Source organism: Oncorhynchus keta, chromosome 1 (assembly GCF_023373465.1).
Source record: "Oncorhynchus keta strain PuntledgeMale-10-30-2019 chromosome 1, Oket_V2, whole genome shotgun sequence".
NCBI classification, from domain to species: domain Eukaryota; kingdom Metazoa; phylum Chordata; class Actinopteri; order Salmoniformes; family Salmonidae; genus Oncorhynchus; species Oncorhynchus keta.
Window position 1 is genome coordinate 47,117,702 of NC_068421.1, and position 21,608 is coordinate 47,139,309.

General features: G+C 43.1%; 2 protein-coding genes across 2 annotated transcripts; one reads left to right on the forward strand and one right to left on the reverse strand.

Moving 5' to 3' along the window:
• Positions 1 to 358: 358 nt before the first annotated feature.
• On the forward strand, positions 359 to 2,216 carry LOC127932049 (uncharacterized). The gene is made up of 3 exons (XM_052526302.1): positions 359 to 705; positions 874 to 1,132; positions 1,248 to 2,216. Exons 1-3 carry the CDS (start codon positions 378 to 380, stop codon positions 1,360 to 1,362), a joined length of 702 nt encoding a protein of 233 aa, XP_052382262.1. The 5' UTR covers positions 359 to 377; the 3' UTR covers positions 1,363 to 2,216.
• Positions 2,217 to 3,091: 875 nt separating this feature from the next.
• On the reverse strand, positions 3,092 to 16,632 carry LOC118395410 (guanylate cyclase soluble subunit beta-2-like). The gene is made up of 14 exons (XM_035789211.2): positions 16,541 to 16,632; positions 15,945 to 16,105; positions 15,695 to 15,794; positions 15,314 to 15,543; positions 14,902 to 15,001; positions 14,646 to 14,749; positions 12,905 to 13,121; positions 12,359 to 12,679; positions 7,240 to 7,388; positions 6,918 to 7,064; positions 6,402 to 6,556; positions 5,910 to 6,118; positions 5,448 to 5,579; positions 3,092 to 5,227 (listed from the first exon to the last, which is right to left on the reverse strand). The coding sequence occupies exons 1-14, from the start codon at positions 16,572 to 16,574 to the stop codon at positions 5,010 to 5,012; spliced, it is 2,277 nt and encodes a 758-aa protein (XP_035645104.2). The 5' UTR covers positions 16,575 to 16,632; the 3' UTR covers positions 3,092 to 5,009.
• Positions 16,633 to 21,608: the final 4,976 nt, after the last annotated feature.

Below are 21,608 nucleotides of genomic sequence, written 5' to 3' on the forward strand. Positions count from 1 at the left end.
AATATTATAGGTGTTGTGGGTGGTGGGAAGGAGATACACATCATATGCCCCAGGGTACAATTGTAATCTGCCTCATGATCATATTCACACAATGGTCTAGCCTTCCTTTTAATTCAAGACAACAGGTTATTATAGTTTACCTGCTTTGCTGAAATATTCGGACCAAGAATTTCACCTCCTTGTCCATTGTTCATTCCGCAGCATGCTTTCCTGAAACATGACACCCCGCGCCAATTAATAAAACATTGCTGATGGCTGATCACCCGAGCCCTTTCGGCTGTATAAGTGGTGAAAGGCGACATAATCGTCTTTGCACAAGATCTAGATTGAGATTGAGAGACTCAGACAGAGACTGGCAGAGAGCTAGTACAGGCAGCATGTTAAAACCGCAGCAAAGCGAGCTCCTCTTGCACGAGTCGCGGTTGTATGGGAAGCCGTGGTTCTGGCAGCGGAATTCCAGCACCATGGAGAGCAGCCGGAGCCTCGCACAGGTGATCATGGAGATGCGCAACGAAATCAAGAAGCTCGAGACCGAGAACAGTGTGCTTAGGGGGGAAATCAGTCAGCCGACGATTGGGACTGAGCAAGGGGAACCGAATCCCTATTCACCGGCAGGACAGCCCAGGACCGGGGCTGACGACAACCCATCCCACATGAACCTGAGACGAAATGCGTCCGCGCCCGCACTCGAGCGGCAATACAAGGGTAAAGTCGCACTATTAAGCTATTATGTTGTAACGGCATTTTTTCGTTTTTAGCAGCAAGGTAACGCAAACAATTGTAATATATCAACATTGTTTGAAATTGGGCTATTTAAAGATAGGCCTAGTTTGAACAAAATAATCTGATCAATTTGGTTTATTGATTTCACAGAGAACATTGTAATGACTGTCCGGAGATACTCAATCGCCTCCAACATGCCAAGTGTGATCAGGAAGAGTGAGAGCGAAGATAGAGTGTCGAAGAATAGAGATGTTGCGAAAGGAAGTAACTCAAGTTGGGGTCGACTTCACGAGGAAGTCCACGGAAGGGCCCCATCCGTCTTCGGGAATTCCACGCGAGACGAGTTCAGCACCACTGCAAATAAGTTAACCAACAGGTTATTTCTCCAAGAATATGTGCACAAAAACAGGTGAGTGGCCCAGTGGGCCTTCTTATCCAACCTAACCAGAACTTTTAGATAACCAAATTTAAAACTACATGTAGAATATCGCTTAGGTTGCTATTAATTCCCTCTTATTTTGCAGGACCAAAGTAAAGACGGTCACATTTCTTCTGCCCGTGGATAACATCTACACCAACCGACCAGTTCTGGCCAACCATCTGACAGATCTGGATGCGATTGCGGAGACGGATTCGTAAAGTGAAGATGGATGGCGACAGGTGGCGGGACAATATTTAATCTATAGCCCATAAATATGTGAAGAGCAGGGAGTTAGGCCTACATAAATGGGCCTGTCACACAAACAGTATCTAGGGCAGAGTGTCAGCTACATAGTTTTTTTAGGTCAGCCAGAAGATTGATTTTATCACACCTGACCTGAACTCCACACACGGAGTCTCCGGTTTCAGGTGTTGTTTCCATACGGCCGAGGTGATCAAACGCCCGGTCGTCAGTGATGAGCCGCCAGCCCTCCCTCTGTTGAAACACCATCACAACACTCCCTCCACGGATCAGATGTCCGGGCCTGCAGCCCATCGTGTCAATCGGAACCTTGAGAACGCTGCAGGTGACGATCGTAGTGACAGTATAGTCTCTTTTTTTTCCCAGAGCAATGGGCATGCAGCCTCTTGGTGAATTTCAGGGTCATCACTTGTCTTTCTTAACTATGTAATGTAGGGTGGCTATGAGAAAAAAAATCAATTGGAATATCAATATTTTGCATTGGGTCAAGACAGAGAGAACACTAATTCATTAGAACCAGGGTGTTCCTTATTACAGATTTTATTTTAGTCTCTCAAAATTAATATTGTCCCTTCTTTACCTTGGTATTCATGTACAGTAAATGAAGTAAATTAATTCCCAGCGCAAGTTATTTTATCTGCTTTGGTTCTGCTGAAAGGAAAAGTAGGCCTATATCATACAGTATATCATTTGTAAATAGTCAATAAGTACTTAATTATTTTGTCTTACTTTAAATATAATGTTGTCTTTATTAAATATTTCAGTCTTATTATAAATGTTAAGGTTTGTTCATTCTTTTTCTAGATATAATATTTACACACACGATTGACTTTTTCATAATATAAAATTATATCTTATTGCTTGGGTATTTTAATATTTTATGCTTAAAAATAGTCTTCAACCATTTAAAAAAAACAATAATAGGAGGCTACATTTATTTTTTAACTCATTAAAACTTCATAGACAATATAATATTGGCACAGGACTGTCAAATACCTTATCAGGAAATAAAAATTATATGTATGTAAATGGACAACCTTAGTATGTCTATTACTCATATATACAGTACGAGTCAAAAGTTTGGACACACCTACTCATTCAAAGGTTTTCTTTATTTTTACTATTTTCTACACGGTATAATAATAGTGAAGACATCAAACTATGAAATTACACATATGGAATCATGTAGTAACCCAAAAAGTGTTAAACAAATCAAAATAGATTTTAGATTCTTCAAAGTAGCCACCCTTTGCCACCCTTATAGTATTGCATTTTTTGGCCAAATCAGCTACTTCTAATTGAAGTATTTGAAAGTATTTTCAAATAACTTCCTAGAAATAGGGGCTCCCGAGTGGCGCAGCGGTCTAAGGGACTAAACAGTCCTGGGTTCAAATGCAATGATTTGAATATTTGTGTATTTGAATATTTTTCAAGTATTTCCATATGAATTCCAATATTCAACTACTTGTATTTAAAAGTAAAATAAATTAATAAAGCCTTACTTTGAAATGTCTTTGAAAGTAATTGAAATGCCTTAAATATTATTTGAACACAGGTCGTTCACCCTGCAGTCTGGTAGCTCTGGTCCCATCACACAATGACAACGAGTTACCTATGCACACTATTTTTTTTTATTAACATTTTTTATTTCACCTTTATTTAACCAGGTAGGCCAGTTGAGAACAAGTTCTCATTTACAACTGTGACCTGGCCAAGATAAAGCAAAGCAATGTGACACAAACAACAACACAGAGTTACACGTGGGATAAACAAGAGTACAGTCAAGAACACAATAGAAAAATCTGTATACAGTGTGTGCAAATGAAGTAAGGAGGTAAGGCAATAAATAGGCCAATAGTGGCAAAGTCATTACAATTTAGCAATTTACACTGGAGTGATATATGTGCAGATGAGGATGTGCAAGTAGAAATACTGGTGTGCAAAAGATCAGAAAAACATAAACAAATATGGGGATGAGGTAGGTAGTTGGTTGGATGGGCTATTTACAGATGGGCTGTGAGCAGCTGCAGCGATTGGTAAACTGCTTTGACAGCTGACGCTTAAAGTTAGCGAGGGTGATATGTCTACAACTTCAGTGATTTTTGCAATTCGTTCCAGTCATTGGCAGCAGAGAAATGGAAGGAAAGGCGGCCAAAGTAGGTGTTGGCTTTGGGGATGACCAGTGAAATATACCTGCTGGAGCACATGCTACGGGTGGTTGTTGCTATGGTGACCAGTGAGCTGAGATAAGGCAGCACTTTACATAGCAAAGACTTATAGATGACCTGGAGCCATTGGGTTTGGCCACGAATATGTAGCGAGGACCAGCCAACGAGAGCATACAGGTAGCAGTGGTGGGTAGTATATGGGGCTTTGGTGACAAAACGGATGGCACTGTGATAGACTGCTTCCAATTTGCTGAGTAGAGTGTTGGAGGCTATTTTGTAAATGACATTGCCGAAGTCAAGGATCGGGAGGATGGTCAGTTTTACGAGGGTATGTTTGGCAGCATGAGTGAAGAAGGCTTTGTTGCGAAATAGAAATCCAATTCTAGATTTAACTTTGGATTGGAGATGCTTAATGTGAGTCTGGAAGGAGAGTATGTGAATATGTGGACAACTATAAATGTGAATATGTGGACAATATAATATAATAATGATGATAAATACCTAGGTGTCTAGCCAGACAAGTCAGAACCGTCCAGAGACGCTAGTCGGGATGATGGAGGTTCCAGTTATAAGGTCTAAAAAGTAGCAGATCCGTACCACATTGGGTGAGGCGGGTTGCAAGAAGGTATATTTAATTTGAAAATGGAAAAAAGAGATTGAAATATAATGAAATGTATAAAACAAAAAAAAACAAAAAAAAACATGGGAAGGAAACAAACACGTCTTACTGCTCCGCCATCTTGGTTCATAGTGCCCTGGACCAGAGGTACAAGTCTGGTTACAGTTGACTTCTATATATCACATAGATAGCAGGGCTCTGGGGGAGAGATCACATAAAATGAAACATTATCAAGATGACCATAGACACTGTAATTTCAATATTCATAAAACACTGTAGTCTCAGAGTATAGGCTCATCAGCAGAGATAGTCCAATTTAATTGAATGTCCTATATTCCAGCAGTTGTGGGTGGGTCACTTAAGCTCAGTTTATACCTGGTGCTAACATGCGTCCTTTGCCTGATCTTGTTCACATTCAAATTGTGTCCACCTTTTTAGACAGGTGTAGACGATTAGAATATGTATTGTGATCTCATGTTCCTGACAACCTCTGGAGGTAGTTAGGGAAGCATTGTGTCTGAATATCTTAGGCGGATCTGGACAGTAAAACTTGTTAAATCATCATTATCCCTCCCTCTAAAATCATTGATAGTTGGCACCATTGACTTATCAATATGTGCCTAAAATTATTGTATTGCATACTTGGAGGTACCAGGAAATCTGGTCACAAGGATAAGAGACACATTTTAATATTTCATAGCAACGGCTAAAATGTGGCCACAATCAGAATGATGACAAGATCAGGATCAAGGACATATGTGTTAGCAACAGGGATAAACGGGGCTACAGTGACTAGTCTGGATAGTACTACAACAGCTCAGAGGACCACACAGAAACTGGTCCGGATGTGTTTGGTGGAATGAGGAGCCTCAGCCTCTATGGGAGTGGGACTCTGGGACAAGGTTGCTCTGGTCAGCTGGTGGTCTGGTTTGGGGAGACCTCCCTCCACTGACTTGTTGTCACTGTGGAGACTGCTGTAGCTCTCTGAGTCCCGAGGTTTTCCTGTGAAACACACACACCTCCCGTGTGTCACCACTGCAGGTAGAGTGGAAGGCAATGGAGGTAACGAATAGGAGAAATGTAAAAGAAATGTAGGAGCAGTCTTTTACCTGTGACTTAAAGATCATCTTAGAATAAGATAAAGAATACAAGATACTACGAATATAATACTTAAATAAAATGTACATATTAAAGAATATAATTCAATAAAAAGAAAGAGAACGAATTATCGAATAAAAGAAAGAGGAGGAGGCACCTTTGAGGCTCTTGGCTCTGACTTGTGGCTGGGGTTCAGTGAGCTGGACTGAGGGCGGCGGGTCGGCCAGGCTGTCTCCATACTCCATGGGCACTACAGGATTCCTGTCCTCACTCTGCACCCTCTGGATGGCTGTGGGATCATAGATTACAACAAAGAGGTCTAGCTTTAGAGTGAGGCATTAACAATATTCCACAGCCATGAAAGGGAAGCTAGAATGGGGTTAGTGTTTTTCTCTGTGGTGATTATGACTAAATGCGCCATAAATATCGGGGAACAGAAAACCTGTTGAGATAATGGCATACTGAGGCTGAGCTACCTCAAATTAGACACACAAATAAGGTGCAACATGGTTAGACACACATCTAAGACATTTTCTCAGGTGTACTATATATTTATAAAGGTGTGTATTTTTAGTAGTTGAGTAGTTGAGAGGCAGACAGACAGGAGAACCTTGTTTACCCGGTCTGTACAGGGCTGCCTCTGTGTTGCAGTCCCGTGCCGACTGTACAGACGCACGGCCCGAGTCGGCCTCCTTAACTGAACGGCCCATGATCTCGTGCTCCGTGGCGGTCAGGTTCCCTTCCAAGAAGTAGGTGGACATCCTGCCCTTCCCCTTCACATCGATCTCCCCTCGCTCCTGGATCATGAAGCCCTTGTCTTTCAGAACCCTGGAGGAGGAAGACACATAAAAACAAAGCCTGCTTCCCAAATGGAACCCTTTCCCTTATATAGTGCACTACTTTTGAACAGAGCCCTATGGGCTCAACCAACCAAGCACTCAATTAATAAATCAATAAATCAGTCCATCATCCAACCAATCATCAAGCACTTTTGACAACATTTGATGTAAAAAGGGCTTTCTAAATAAATTGCTGGCTTGCTTTCTTGATCGATTGCTTGATTGATTTAATTTCCTGCAGTTCAGTCATGTGACATGAGCTGAGGTCTTACAGGTAAACACTGGGGCTGAGGTGGATCTTGTTGGGGAGGCCGTGGCTCTCCATGCGAGACGCCGTGTTTACTGTGTCTCCGAACAGGCAGTACCGAGGCATCTTCTCCCCCACCACACCAGCTAGAACTGGCCCGCTGTGTACACCCACCCGGATCTACAGCAGAGAGGTATTGTTTGTTTTTTACATATATTTTGTGGGATATTTTTACTTTATTGAGACAGAAATAGGTGGAAATGAGCATTGACTAGTGGAAGGATTCTTATCCACAATGGGGGTTGACCTTTATGTGCTGCTGGCGGCTGCGTTGCCCACTAGACCAGCCTCAGACACAGAGAAAGGTATTGTATTGTGATAATAAACTAGCAGGAGAACTGAGAATGATCAGCTCAAAAAGAAAGACAAGGGCAGGGAAATTACAACCCTTTGGATTTGGATCAATAGAACAGAGATGTTACAAAAATATTGTGAAAAATCTATCCAGCATTCAAACACACCAGCCATCTGTGGGTCTCACCTGGATAGCCCCCCCTGTGATGGGGTTGATGACCTCCCTAGCTGCTATGACCATGCCCAGGGCGAAGTTGGCCACCCTCTCAGCATGGCTGGACACTGGGATGGGCACGCCACCTACCACCATGTAGGCATCACCTATGGTCTCCACCTGATGCAGACACAACCACAGGCAGATTGATATCGATGAGTTAAGTACTGGAATGGCTATTCCAGGCTGCCTGGTCTAAATGAATGAATAGATGGATATGTAGAATAATTCACAAGATGTTTCAATTATGAATGATAAATGTTTAGCCTACCTGACAAATATAATATTTTGTTACCTTGTAAACTGTGTGTACTGTGGTGAGCCGGTCGAACTTGAGGTACATGGAGTTAAGCATGTTGACGATCTGGATGGGCTCACACTCCGAGCAGATGTTGGTGAAGGTGACCACATCACTGAAGAGGATGGTGCACTCCTTGAACTCTCCTTTAGAGCAAACATAACCACAACCACCACCGACCATATGGCCATTTCCATTAATATACCACTGTTTCAGTCCTTTTACAATGTCGAGAACAATAGTGAAAACTAGTTATTCTGCTTAATACTTATCCACATGTAGCTGACCTGTTGCTTCATATCAATACATTTTGTGTGTGCCCATGTGTGTGTACTGTTCATGCATGAGTTTGTCTGTTTGCATCTCTGTCTGTTTTCATCTCTGTATGTCTGTCTGTCTGTCTTTCTAGCTGTCTGTGTCCGTCGGTCTGCGCCTATGTTTGTTTGTCTGTCTGTCTGTGTACTGTGCTTCAAAGACAGATGTGTCTGGGAGCCGCTGGCTGTGTCGTGGTGCTGTTTCAATCTGTAATTCATGCATTCATTAAATATGTGATACACTGCAGCAAGGCATGGAAATATCCTTCAAAAATCCCCCCAATTCCACTCTGTACATCTCTACTGATCTTAGCAATTTCTTCTTAGCTAGCTACATAGCCGTCCTTGTATCAGAGATAATTGCATAATTATCGTATTTCGTTGCCCTAACGTAGCCTTCACTGCTATTCGCCCAGCAGCTAGCATACGCTAGCAAACGCCCACAGTTTAGCATCACTGTAGTGCTATTCACTCAACTGAACGACTTGATTAGTTTAGTGTTAGCTAGCTACATAGCTGTCTTTGTTTCCAAGATAATTGTGTAGTTTAGAGTGTGTAGTCTTGGAGTGATTATCTTAATTTACCGAGGTTCGCTAGCCAGCTATTTGTCGTCCTTAACGTAGGAGACTCTGCTAGCTAGCCAACAGCTAACAGCTAACAGCTAGCCAACGTCTACTGAATCGAATTCAACAACCCGGTCGCAGTCACAGGTAGTACCACATTTTCATTTCATTTCATTACAGTACAACGGTTTGATTTGTTTGATCGTAGCTAGCTACATAGCTAGCTACATAGCCGTCTTTGTTTCAAAGATAATTGTGTAGTCTAGAGCGATTTTCTAGGTTAGCTAGCCAGCTATTGTCGTTCTTTTAACGCAACGTAACGTAAACAACACTGCTAGCTAGCCAGCTAGCCCCCGAATAGTAGCACTGTAGAAACTATTACACTCAACGGAACGACTTGATTAGTGTAGTGTCAACAACGCAGCTACTGCCAGCTAGCCTACTTCAGCAGTACTGTATCATTTTAATCATTTTAGTCAATAAGATTCTTGCTACGTAAGCTTAACTTTCTGAACATTCGAGACGTGTAGTCCACTTGTCATTCCAATCTCCTTGCATTAGCGTAGCCTCTTCTGTAGCCTGTCAACTATGTGTCTGTCTATCCCTGTTCTCTCCTCTCTGCACAGACCATACAAACGCTCCACACCGCGTGGCCGCGGCCACCCTAATCTGGTGGTCCCAGCGCGTACGACCCACGTGGAGTTCCAGGTCTCCGGTAGCCTCTGGAACTGCCGATCTGCGGCCAACAAGGCAGAGTTCATCTCAGCCTATGCCTCCCTCCAGTCCCTCGACTTCTTGGCACTGACGGAAACATGGATCACCACAGATAACACTGCTACTCCTACTGCTCTCTCCTCGTCCGCCCACGTGTTCTCGCACACCCCGAGAGCTTCTGGTCAGCGGGGTGGTGGCACCGGGATCCTCATCTCTCCCAAGTGGTCTTTCTCTCTTTCTCCCCTTACCCATCTGTCTATCGCCTCCTTTGAATTCCATGCTGTCACAGTTACCAGCCCTTTCAAGCTTAACATCCTTATCATTTATCGCCCTCCAGGTTCCCTTGGAGAGTTCATCAATGAGCTTGATGCCTTGATAAGCTCCTTTCCTGAGGACGGCTCACCTCTCACAGTTCTGGGCGACTTTAACCTCCCCACGTCTACCTTTGACTCATTCCTCTCTGCCTCCTTCTTTCCACTCCTCTCCTCTTTTGACCTCACCCTCTCACCTTCCCCCCCTACTCACAAGGCAGGCAATAATTTGCCACCTTCTCCTCCCTCCTGAATCACCCCCCCCCCTCCTCCCTCTCTGCAGATGACTTCGTCAACCATTTTGAAAAGAAGGTCGACGACATCCGATCCTCGTTTGCTAAGTCAAACGGCACCGCTGGTTCTGCTCACACTGCCCTACCCTGTGCTCTGACCTCTTTCTCCCCTCTCTCTCCAGATGAAATCTCGCGTCTTGTGACGGCCGGCCGCCCAACAACCTGCCCGCTTGACCCTATCCCCTCCTCTCTTCTCCAGACCATTTCCGGAGACCTTCTCCCTTACCTCCCTTGCCATCCGTTTTGTCACTAAAGCACCTTATACCACCCACCACTGCGACTTGTATGCTCTAGTCGGCTGGCCCTCACTACATATTCGTCGCCAGACCCACTGGCTCCAGGTCATTTACAAGTCCATGCTAGGTAAAGCTCCGCCTTATCTCAGTTCACTGGTCACGATGGCAACACCCATCCGTAGCACGCGCTCCAGCAGGTGTATCTCACTGATCATCCCTAAAGCCAACACCTCATTTGGCCGCCTTTCGTTCCAGTACTCTGCTGCCTGTGACTGGAACGAATTGCAAAAATCGCTGAAGTTGGAGACTTTTATCTCCCTCACCAACTTCAAACATCAGCTATCCGAGCAGCTAACCGATCGCTGCAGCTGTACATAGTCTATAGGTAAATAGCTCACCCTTTTTCACCTACCTCATTCCCATACTGTTTTTATACTGTTTTTATTTATTTACTTTTCTGCTCTTTTGCACACCAATATCTCTACCTGTACATGCCCATCTGATCATTTATCACTCCAGTGTTAATCTGCAAAATTGTATTATTCGCCTACCTCCTCATGCCTTTTGCACACATTGTAATATAGACTGCCCATTTTTTTCTACTGTGTTATTGACTTGCTAATTGTTTACTCCATGTGTAACTCTGTGTTGTCTGTTCACACTGCTATGCTTTATCTTGGCCAGGTCGCAGTTGCAAATGAGAACTTGTTCTCAACTAGCCTACCTGGTTAAATAAAGGTGAAATAAAAAATAAAATAAATAAACCTCACCTCGCTCATCAACTCATCCCTGACCGCTGGCTACGTCCCTTCCGTCTTCAAGAGAGCGAGAGTTGCACCCCTTCTGAAAAAACCTACACTCGATCCCTCCGATGTCAACAACTACAGACCAGTATCCCTTCTCTCTTTTCTCTCCAAAACTCTTGAGCGTGCCGTCCTTGGCCAGCTCTACCGCTATCTCTCTCAGAATGACCTTCTTGATCCAAATCAGTCAGGTTTCAAGACTAGTCATTCAACTGAGACTGCTCTTCTCTGTATCACGGAGGCGCTCCGCACTGCTAAAGCTAACTCTCTCTCCTCTGCTCTCATCCTTCTAGACCTATCGGCTGCCTTCGATACTGTGAACCATCAGATCCTCCTCTCCACCCTCTCCGAGTTGGGCATCTCCGGCGCGGCCCACGCTTGGATTGCGTCCTACCTGACAGGTCGCTCCTACCAGGTGGCGTGGCGAGAATCTGTCTCCTCACCACGCGCTCTCACCACTGGTGTCCCCCAGGGCTCTGTTCTAGGCCCTCTCTTATTCTCGCTATACACCAAGTCACTTGGCTCTGTCATAACCTCACATGGTCTCTCCTATCATTGCTATGCAGACGACACACAATTAATCTTCTCCTTTCCCCCTTCTGATGACCAGGTGGCGAATCGCATCTCTGCATGTCTGGCAGACATATCAGTGTGGATGACGGATCACCACCTCAAGCTGAACCTCGGCAAGACGGAGCTGCTCTTCCTCCCGGGGAAGGACTGCCCGTTCCATGATCTCGCCATCACGGTTGACAACTCCATTGTGTCCTCCTCCCAGAGCGCTAAAAACCTTGCCGTGATCCTGGACAACACCCTGTCGTTCTCAACTAACATCAAGGCGGTGTCCCGTTCCTGTAGGTTCATGCTCTACAACATCCGCAGAGTACGACCCTGCCTCACACAGGAAGCGGCGCAGGTCCTAATCCAGGCACTTGTCATCTCCCGTCTTGATTACTGCAACTCGCTGTTGGCTGGGCTCCCTGCCTGTGCCATTAAACCCCTACAACTCATCCAGAACGCCGCAGCCCGTCTGGTGTTCAACCTTCCCAAGTTCTCTCACGTCACCCCGCTCCTCCGCTCCCTCCACTGGCTTCCAGTTGAAGCTCGCATCCGCTACAAGACCATGGTGCTTGCCTACGGAGCTGTGAGGGGAACGGCACCTCAGTACCTCCAGGCTCTGATCAGGCCCTACACCCAAACAAGGGCACTGCGTTCATCCACCTCTGGCCTGCTCGCCTCCCTACCACTGAGGAAGTACAGTTCCCGCTCAGCCCAGTCAAAACTGTTCGCTGCTCTGGCCCCCAATGGTGGAACAAACTCCCTCACGACGCCAGGACAGCGGAGTCAATCACCACCTTCCGGAGACACCTGAAACCCCACCTCTTCAAGGAATACCTAGGATAGGGTAAGTAATCCTTCTCACCCCCCTAAAAAGATTTAGATGCACTATAGTAAAGTGGCTGTTCCACTGGATGTCATAAGGTGTATGCACCAATTTGTAAGTCGCTCTGGATAAGAGCGTCTGCTAAATGACTTAAATGTAAAATGTAATGTACTGTCTGTTGTGTGTCAGAGCAAGGGAGGCATAGGCTACTGTGTACAGGTTTTGGCAAAGGAGTGTTTGGCCCTACTAGGGCATTTCACACACCACCAATCCTCTCACCAATTATTTTCTCACCAATGATCTTTTTTACTCTCATCTTCTCTACTTTCTTCCCTTCTCTCCTTTCCTCACATGTTCTCCCCTACTCTCCTATCCTCTCCCCACATCTCCTCTCTACTTATTCCCTCTCCTTTCCTCTTCTCTCCTCAACTCGCTTCTCTGCATCTTTCCTCTCCTCTATTCTACTCTCCCCATCTCTCCTCTCCCTGTGTCATTCACCTGCTTCCACTCTCTTCCCCTCCTTCAGCTGGTTGGCCACATGTTTGGGCAGCATGGCGTACAGCAGGTTCTCCGTCTTGGTCCTCTCCTCCTCCAGATGCTGGGACAGGTGTCGGAGCTCCTCCTTCTTCCTCTCCAGCTGGTTGGAGAGCTCCATCTCGGCCAGCCGCTGCTGGTTGAGCAGGATGAGGTCCCGCGTGACGTCGTGAGGGGCGATGTCAGAGATGTGCATGCTCCGCTCCTCCAGCTCGTGGAGGCTCCGCAGCAAAGGGGAGGCCTGGTACAGCATGCACTGCAGAGACTCCATCCACAACATCTGACCTGGGAACAGGGGAGTGAGGGGTGGACATAAAGAGAGGTGAAATTAAATGGAGGGGGGATGTGTGTGTTTCTGTTAAATGGTTATGGTGGGATAGGTTGCATAAGTGGCATGACTCAATAACAAATAATCATTCATGTATTTCTTCCTTCTATTATCCATCCATGCATTCATCCATCCAGTTTTTCATTACTTCATCTGTTCATTCATCCATTCATTCATTCCACCTCTGAGCTCCAGCATGGGTCTATCCCTCCAGGCCTCGGGCATCATGTCCCGTCGCGTCTGCAGGACAAAGTGGCTGTTGATGAACTTCCTGATGCTGGAGATGGTGAAGGTGACCTCGGGGTGGACGATACTGAAGTACTGATCCAGGTGAATGCTCATGGTCTGCAGCCCGGGGACGATCTTCTGGACGTTCACCCCCGCCTGTCTCACCATCAGCTGCAGGGGTTGGACCAGAGAGCAGAGATTCAGACTGGGTCCCAAATGTCACCCTATTCCCTATACACTGACTGCAGTGCACTACTTTTAACGAGGGTCAATAGGGCTCTGGTCAAAAGCATTGCACTTCAGCAGCCTTACTCCAGGTATTAAGATTACAATTCATATCTACATAAAGGGCCCGTTTCTGGACACATTTTAAGCCCAGTCCTAAGGACTAAGGACTAAGAAGCACTTCTAATTGAGATTCCTCATTGAGAATGCTTTTTAGACTAGGCCTAATCTGTGTCCGGGAAACCATCCCAGTGATTACCTGGCATTACTAAACCACGCTGTAAAAAGTGGGACGGCACTGTTGTTCATCTGAAGTGCTTTTTCTGATTGACATGATCCAAAATTGAGCTTTGGTTCAATCAACCTATTCTATTCAATTTGGATGAATCAAATAAAGAATTTGAAAGATCATGTGATGTTTTTAATTGAATGAAAGCTTATAAATTGCTTTCAACACCACATAGCGGTAGGCTGCCACCGCTACATTGCACCCATCAGAAGATTTGTAAGCATGGCCTACAGGGGGCGTGGCTTTCATTTTGTTATTTTTGGCCACCTGTGAGAGTGAATGTCATTCTAAGTAATGTGTTGTTGTTTTTTTTAATGATTATATGTTCACTGCCAGCACTGAATCTTAAAGGGGGAAAAAAATGTACTTCATATTCATCATCTCCAGCAACACCCCAACATCAACTATGTGAAAATGGCACATTTCTATGTTTTGAAGTAAAAAAGATAGAAGAAGGTAAGTGTTTCCAATGACATCATCAACCAATTAGTAGACAATTAACAGGCAATAAGTAGGCAATGCCTCCTCATGATTGGTTCAAATCCCATGATGCACACCAATGACGTTATTGGAACACTTAAATTCCTATGTCTTTTTTTACTACAAAATATAAAAACGTGCCGTTTTCACATGTTGGGGTGGTGCTGGAGATGATGAATATGAAGTTGAACAATTTTGACATTTCTCTTTCTATGATATCTCTGTAAGTACTGTGACTCTAAAGAGCCTGGAAAGGATTCAATTGATGAGACGGTCACCATTTGGTTACAATATTGGTAACCAGTTCATGTGAAATTCTTATGGAAAGAAAGCATTTGGAGTCATTATTTCATGTAATGGAATTAATATCTTGATTAACAGGAAACTGATTTAATTGCTTGTAACCCAATTGAAGAAATTTGGATAGGTAACTCCAAAGTGAAAAATCAACTTGGTACAACATAAACAATGTGGTGTAGCTATTTAGTTTTGTATTTATGTCATCTATTCGGCTTAACCAATGGGGAAAAGTTTGTAACTGTTGGCACTGAATGATATATTTGGTTTCAACAAATGTCCATTTTTTTTCAATTGAGAAAACCAAACAAATTTACTAACACATTTTTTTTTCAGGTATATAAATGTACAGTGCCTGTACTCAATACCAAGAGGGAATCTGGGAGATAATGATACTTTTGTACCTCCTTGTCGAACACTATATGGAAGGGAAAGGCATTGCAAAATGTCTTCAGGTCGATGCAAAGGTTCTTCGGGTAGACTGGCTCAAATCCTCTCAAGAGTTTGCCTAAGATTGAAGTAAACATCTATTAATGATAGTAAGGATATCAAGATTAGAGATATATTGACAAGCAAGATGGAATAGACAGGCTTTATCGATATCTGAGGTGGACTGAGCCAATCCATTAGAAAAGGAATGATGAGATATTTGGTCTTTACCCTTCCCAAGCTGGACCAACCCCCTCACAGTCTCCCAGTGGTTCCGACACATGGAAAATCCCTGAGATTGGAGTTTCCTCTGCAATGATTTCTGTATGTCCTGATAGATGGGGGGGAGGGACACATTGGAGGAAATTTGTGTTATGGTTAAATTGCATAAAAAGGTTCACTTTTAAACCATATAGAAAATTGGCTGTGTTGGGTTGGGTTATTGAGATAGTTTTGGGACAATTCTTTGGAGATCCTCAGAGATGGCATCTGCTTGTTTCTGTAGCCTATGTATGCATCGCAAATATCACCCTATTACCTATGAGCCCTGGTCAAAAGTGGTGTACTATCAAGAGAATAGGGTGCCATTTAGGATGCAAGCCAATGATTTGTGGGTCATCTGTTGTCCTGACCCAGATTTTACCTCCTTGTTTGGGTTCCAGTGCATTGCGTTGCGCCTGGGGCCTCTTGGCAAACATGGCGGTGTCTGTGAGAGCTTGTTACTGCACATTACATTCGAAAATGTTGGTTTCTGAGTGACAAGGAATACTACATGCTCCTTCTTTCCTGTCCTCTCTAGTTCCTCTATTTGGTTGACGATTTCCATCGTTATCTCGCTGTTGAAGAAATCTTTTGCTACAGCTTCAATGATACCTGTGGAAATGGGAAACAGTCGTTTCACTTTTACGCACAAAGCCACTACTTTTACGCACGCTAAAATCTCACAATATTGAGTGTATTAAGTTGTTTAACACATTTGTTCTTAACGTCAATAATTTAATCTATCAGCATTCAGCATAATTACCGGGTACAATTTGGCATAGGCCTCGGCGGTCGGAGTAATAGTGAAGAAACATCGTGCCGTCACCGTTCCTCTCCGCTCGAAATGATGGCGCGTTCATCTCCTGCAAGCATATTTCCAAATCATTTGACACAGTTTTTTTCTGTCCAAAATATGACGTGTGTCCATTGTCCACTATTTATAGATCGATTATCACATATATACCTATATCAATAGAGTAGGCTATACACACACACACACACACACATTATACCTTGTAAGAAAGGGCGAGGTAGCTGTGCAGTGCATCCAGATTCTCGATAAACTCGAACAGGTTCCCTCCCAGAGTCCGTAACATGTGGTCGTATCCAGATCGTTTACAAAAGTCAAAAAAGTATTCCCCAAATTGTCTCAACACCACCTCTGGTTTAACATCTTCGAATAGAAAATGAAGTAGGCCTAATGAATATATAGGTTAATACCAACATGTACGCCTTTACTTAAACATCACATAAAACACATTTTGTTCTATCATGTAATATTTATAATATGTATTTGTATCATCATCTTGAGTCATGTATTTTGCCTGTCAGCAATAGAGTTTCGATTTCATTTAAAATCAAGCCATGCAGTGCAAGAAATTCACTATTATAAAATGATTCCTATTTTTTTTGTAGCTTTTTCTCAATCCATGATTTGAATTATAATTCATAATCTGGAAGTAACCGTGATTGGCATGGAAATGTACGCTTTTATAACACCTATATATATTATATTATATATATATATTAGCTCCAGATCGTTACTTGTCCAGAGCTACATTGATATGATGTGGCAGGTTATTCATCAAATAATGATAAATTAGCCTACCAAGTAGCTTGCAGGCCGCAGCCACCAGTTGCATGGTGATGTCGTCTTTGTACACTTCATATGTCAAGAATGTATCTTGAACCCCGGCCTCATCTCTGCATATAATTATGATGATGAGATCATTTCAGCAGGTTACACATCCCATTGATGACCAATAAACAGAAAGCAGTGAATGAATCCATCAATTAGCTAGCATATAGGTCCACGCTGAGGGGCCATGCTCAAAGCTAGCCTTTAACGCCACCTTCTGGAATTACGCAACATATTATTACAATTAATCAATTATCAAGAGATATTCACGTTGTCTAATATGATGTTAGTATTAATTAATAACATTGTTACCTGAGCTTCATCCATGTCTCCTCGCCAAACTTGTCAACAACCAGCGACTTCAAACAGGTATTGATAAATCCATACTGCAGAGAGAACATTGCAAATTTAGCAGCATTTTTTATTTTGATGCCATTCATAAAATATAGGCTATATTTATATAGGTAAAAGTGACATAGCCTATTGAATCGTCCATGTAGCCTAATAAGACTAAGGCCTACAGGCTGGAAACACATTGAGTCATGATTTTCGAACAGTTCAGTCCAGTAACCTATACAACATATGCTTGCCTATACTGTAACATATCAGTTTAGACTATCTATCACTATGAGTTAATTTATGGGTCGACACACATAACTTACCATCTCTTTTGGTTTGGATTCTGCCAATACTTTGTTTAAAAACCTTAATTCCCAATGTATCCTTGCACGAACACGACCTCAAGTTGACCACATACTCTAACGCACAACATTATCTACGTCGACAGCCTACCTGAATATATTTAATTAAAGTGATATGCCTAGGCCTATATCCTGTATATACACAAAAGCTTCAGCTCCTTATTCCGTCACTTCTGCCGCTGCGCATCGAACAGTGACTGAAGAAAGCCGTTCACCCATCTCCAGCTGTTGGCGAGAGCGTTGGTGCGCGATGCGGTCAAAGGCGATAGATGTGCTGATCTCAACTCCGTAAACGCAGTGGCATCTAGGTGCAGAAGTTCTAATTCGCATTAGGCTACCAACGTGACGTTCAACAAATGGTTTAGATGAAATATTTGAAATAAAACGACTCATTTATTTATTTAACAGGGACAATATTATTAATTAACATTTCTGTAAATGTGATGGATTTAGCCAGTTGGCTAGTTTTAATCTGTAGTCCCTAGGCAGATAGATGAAAACATTTAGCATCACAAGCTTTTCACACAAAAATGCAAGAATAATTATAATAACAAATAGTAATGGTTAAAAAAATCAATAAATACAAACAACCAAATACACTGAACAATAATATAAAACAAAACATGCAAAAATGTCAAAGATTTTACTGAGTTACAGTTCATAATAAGGAAATCAGTCAATTGAAATAAATTCATTAGGCCATAATCTATGGATTTCACATGACTGTGAATACACATATGCATTGTTCACAGATACCTTAAAAAAAGGTAGGGGCGTGGATCAGAAAACCATTCAGTATCTGGTAAGACCACCATTTGCTTCATGCAGCGTGACACATCTCCTTCACATAGAGTTGTTCAGGCTGTTGATTGTGTCCTCTGGAATGTTGTCCCAATCCTCTTAAATGGCTGTGCGAAGTTGCTGGATATTGACGGGAACTGGAACAGACTGTCGTACTCGTCGATCCAGAGCATCAGAAACATGCTCAATGGTTGACATGTCTGGTGAGTATGCAGGCCATGGAATCAAATCAAATCAAATTTATTTATATAGCCCTTCGTACATCAGCTGATATCTCAAAGTGCTGTACAGAAACCCAGCCTAAAACCCCAAACAGCAAACAATGCAGGTGTAAAAGCACGGTGGCTAGGAAAAACTCCCTAGAAAGGCCAAAACCTAGGAAGAAACCTAGAGAGGAACCGGGCTATGTGGGGTGGCCAGTCCTCTTCTGGCTGTGCCGGGTAGAGATTATAACAGAACATGACCAAGATGTTCAAATGTTCATAAATGACCAGCATGGTCGAATAAGAAGAACTGGGAAATGTTCAGCTTCCAGAAATTGAGTACAGATCCTTGCGACATGGGGTTGTGCATTGTCTTGCTGAAACATGAGGTGATGCCGGAAGATGAATGGCACGACAATGGGCCTCAGGATCTCGTCACGGTATCTCTGTGCATTCAAATTGCCATCGATAAAATGGAATTGTATTCATTGTCCATAGCTTATGCCTGCCCATTCCATAACCCCACCACCACCATGGGGCACTCTGTTCACAACGTTGACATCACCAAACTGCTCGCCCACACAACGCCATACAAGTTGTATGCCATCAGCCTGGTACAGTTGAAACAGGGATGCATCCTTGAAGAGCACACTTCTACAATGTGCCAGTGGTCATCGAAAGTGAGCATTTGCCCACTTTAGTTGGTTGCAACGCCGAACTGCAGTCAGGTCAAGACCCTGGTGAGGACGATAAGCACGCAAATAACTTTCTCTGAGACGGTTTCTGACAGTTTGTGCAGAAATTCTTTGGTTGTGCAAACCCACAGTTTTATCAGCTGGTTTCAGACGATCCTGCAGGTGTAGAAGCCGGATGTCCTGGGCTGGCGTGGTTACACGTGGTCTGCAGTTGTGATGCCGGTTGGATGCACTGCAAAATTCTTCAATATGATGTTGGAGGCAGCTTTTGGAAGATAAATTAACATTAAATTCTCTGGGAACAGCTCTGGTTAACGTTCTTGCAGTCAGCAAGCCAATTTTATGCTCCCTCAAAACTTGAGACATCTGTTGCATTTTGTTTTGTGACAAAACTGCACATTTTACTGTCCCCAGCACAAGGTGCACCTGTGTAATGCTGTTTAATAAGCTTATTCATATGCCTCACATGTCATGCTCACCAACAGCACACACACACACAGAGAATAACAAAATGACGTGTTTTATACTGTTTATATTACACTATGAGATTGGAATAAATCTGTGAAATTGTTCAATTATGATAATGACCTTTTATTGTAAGAGCTGTTTGAAAAGACCACCTGAAATTTCAGCCTGTTTTGGTGGGATGGAATTTTGGCCTGCCTGGTGACATTACCAGGCCTAAATTCGTTTTAATAGAGAGATTAAATAGATTTCCAAACCTCTCTATCGATAACAGCCAGTTTTCCTCTACCTACTCAGACCACTCCCAGACAGTCCTAGCTAGCAAAATTCTTGCTTGAGAAATTGCTCTTGCTAAGAAGCTATTTTATTTGTTTATAATGGATTAGTAAATATTTTATTTATCATTACTCCATTCATAAAATGTTTAATATAGGTCCCTATAAACTATTTACTTATCATTAGATAAGTCTTTTTGCGTGGACTCATCTAAGGTGTGGGCTATTTATACTTTAGAAATGTTTTGAGTGACCAGTGTGTTTTTTAACAAAAGGATGGACATGCCATTGGTAGACATTCCAGCAGTAGGCCTGATGCTCCTTAAGGTCTCAAAATATCTTACAAAAAATATTACAAACAAACAAAATTCCACTTTGACATGTGTAGATCAGTGACACAAAATCTCAATTGAATCCATTTTAAATTCAGACTGTAACAACAAAATGTCACACAAAGTCATACAGGTAGCCTAGTCAAATAATTAACATCCAATCACATTAACCGTTACTCTATTGCGGGAAACCTTCACTCTTGCGCAGACATTTAGAAACGAAACAGTCCAATTTTTTTTAAAGACGACTTTCAGCTAGTAAGACATGTATAAAAACAACAGATACCATTAATAAGAACGGGCTAGAAGCATCTTATATGGTGAGTTCCCGAGTGGCTAGGACAGGCAAGACCCATACTATTGTGGAGGACTAAATTCTTTCTGCTGCTTGCGGATATGGGTTGGACAATGCTGGGGGGAAAGGTCAAATGCCTTCATCACCACGCATCAGTGACATGGCAGGAGATGTTTTGAAACAATCACTGCTTCGCATACAAGCCAGTGAATTCTATGCGTTACAGCTGGATGAGTCAACAGACTTGGCGGGCCTGGCACAGCTTCTGGTTTATGTCCGTTGCATTTATTGGGGGGCTATTAAGGAGGACATCAACTTCTGCAAACCACTGGAAACCAGGACAACAGGCAGGATATTTTTAAAGTACTGTACAGCTTTGTGACATCAAATGGACTTTGGTGGTCAAGATGTGTTTGTATCTGTACTGATGGCGCAAACGCCATGACAGGGAGACATAGTGGAGTGGTAATGCGCGTGCAAGCAATTGCTCCCGACGCCACCTGGATACACGGCAGCATCCACCAAGAGGCTCTTGCTGCCAAGGGAATGTCTGACAGCTTGAAAGACGTTTTGGACACTACAGTGAAAATAGTTAACTTTGTTAAAGCAAATCCCCTGAACTCCTGTGTATTTTCCGCATTATGCAACGATATGGGCAGCGACCATGTAACTCTTTTACAACATACAGAAGTGCGCTGGTTATCAAGGGGCAAAGTATTGACACGTTTTTTTAAAATTGAGAGACAAGCTTAAAAGTTCTTTACTAACCATACTTTTCACTTGTCTGACAGCTTGCATGATGACGAGTTTCTCACACGACTGGCCTACCTGGGTGATGTTTTTTCTCACTTCAATTATCTGAATCTTCGATTACAGGGACTCTTAGCAACTATATTCAATGTGCGGGACAAAATTGAGGCCACGATTAAGAAGTTGGAGCTCTTCTCAGTCTGCATTAACAATGACAACACACAAGTCTTTCCGTCACTGTATGATTTTTAGTGGGCAAATGAACTCAAGCTTACGGACAATGTCAAATGTGATATAGTAAAGCACCTGAGTGGGCTGGGTGCACAATTTATGCAGGTACTTTCCTGAAACAGACGACACAAACAACTGGATTCGTTATCCCTTTCATGCCCTGCCAAGAGAGCCTCATCGAAATTGCAGCAAGCGGTTCTGTGAAACTGTAATTTAATCTGAAGCCTCTGCCAGATTTCTGGATTGGGCTGCGCTCAGAGTATCCTGCCTTGGCAAATCGTGCTGCTAAG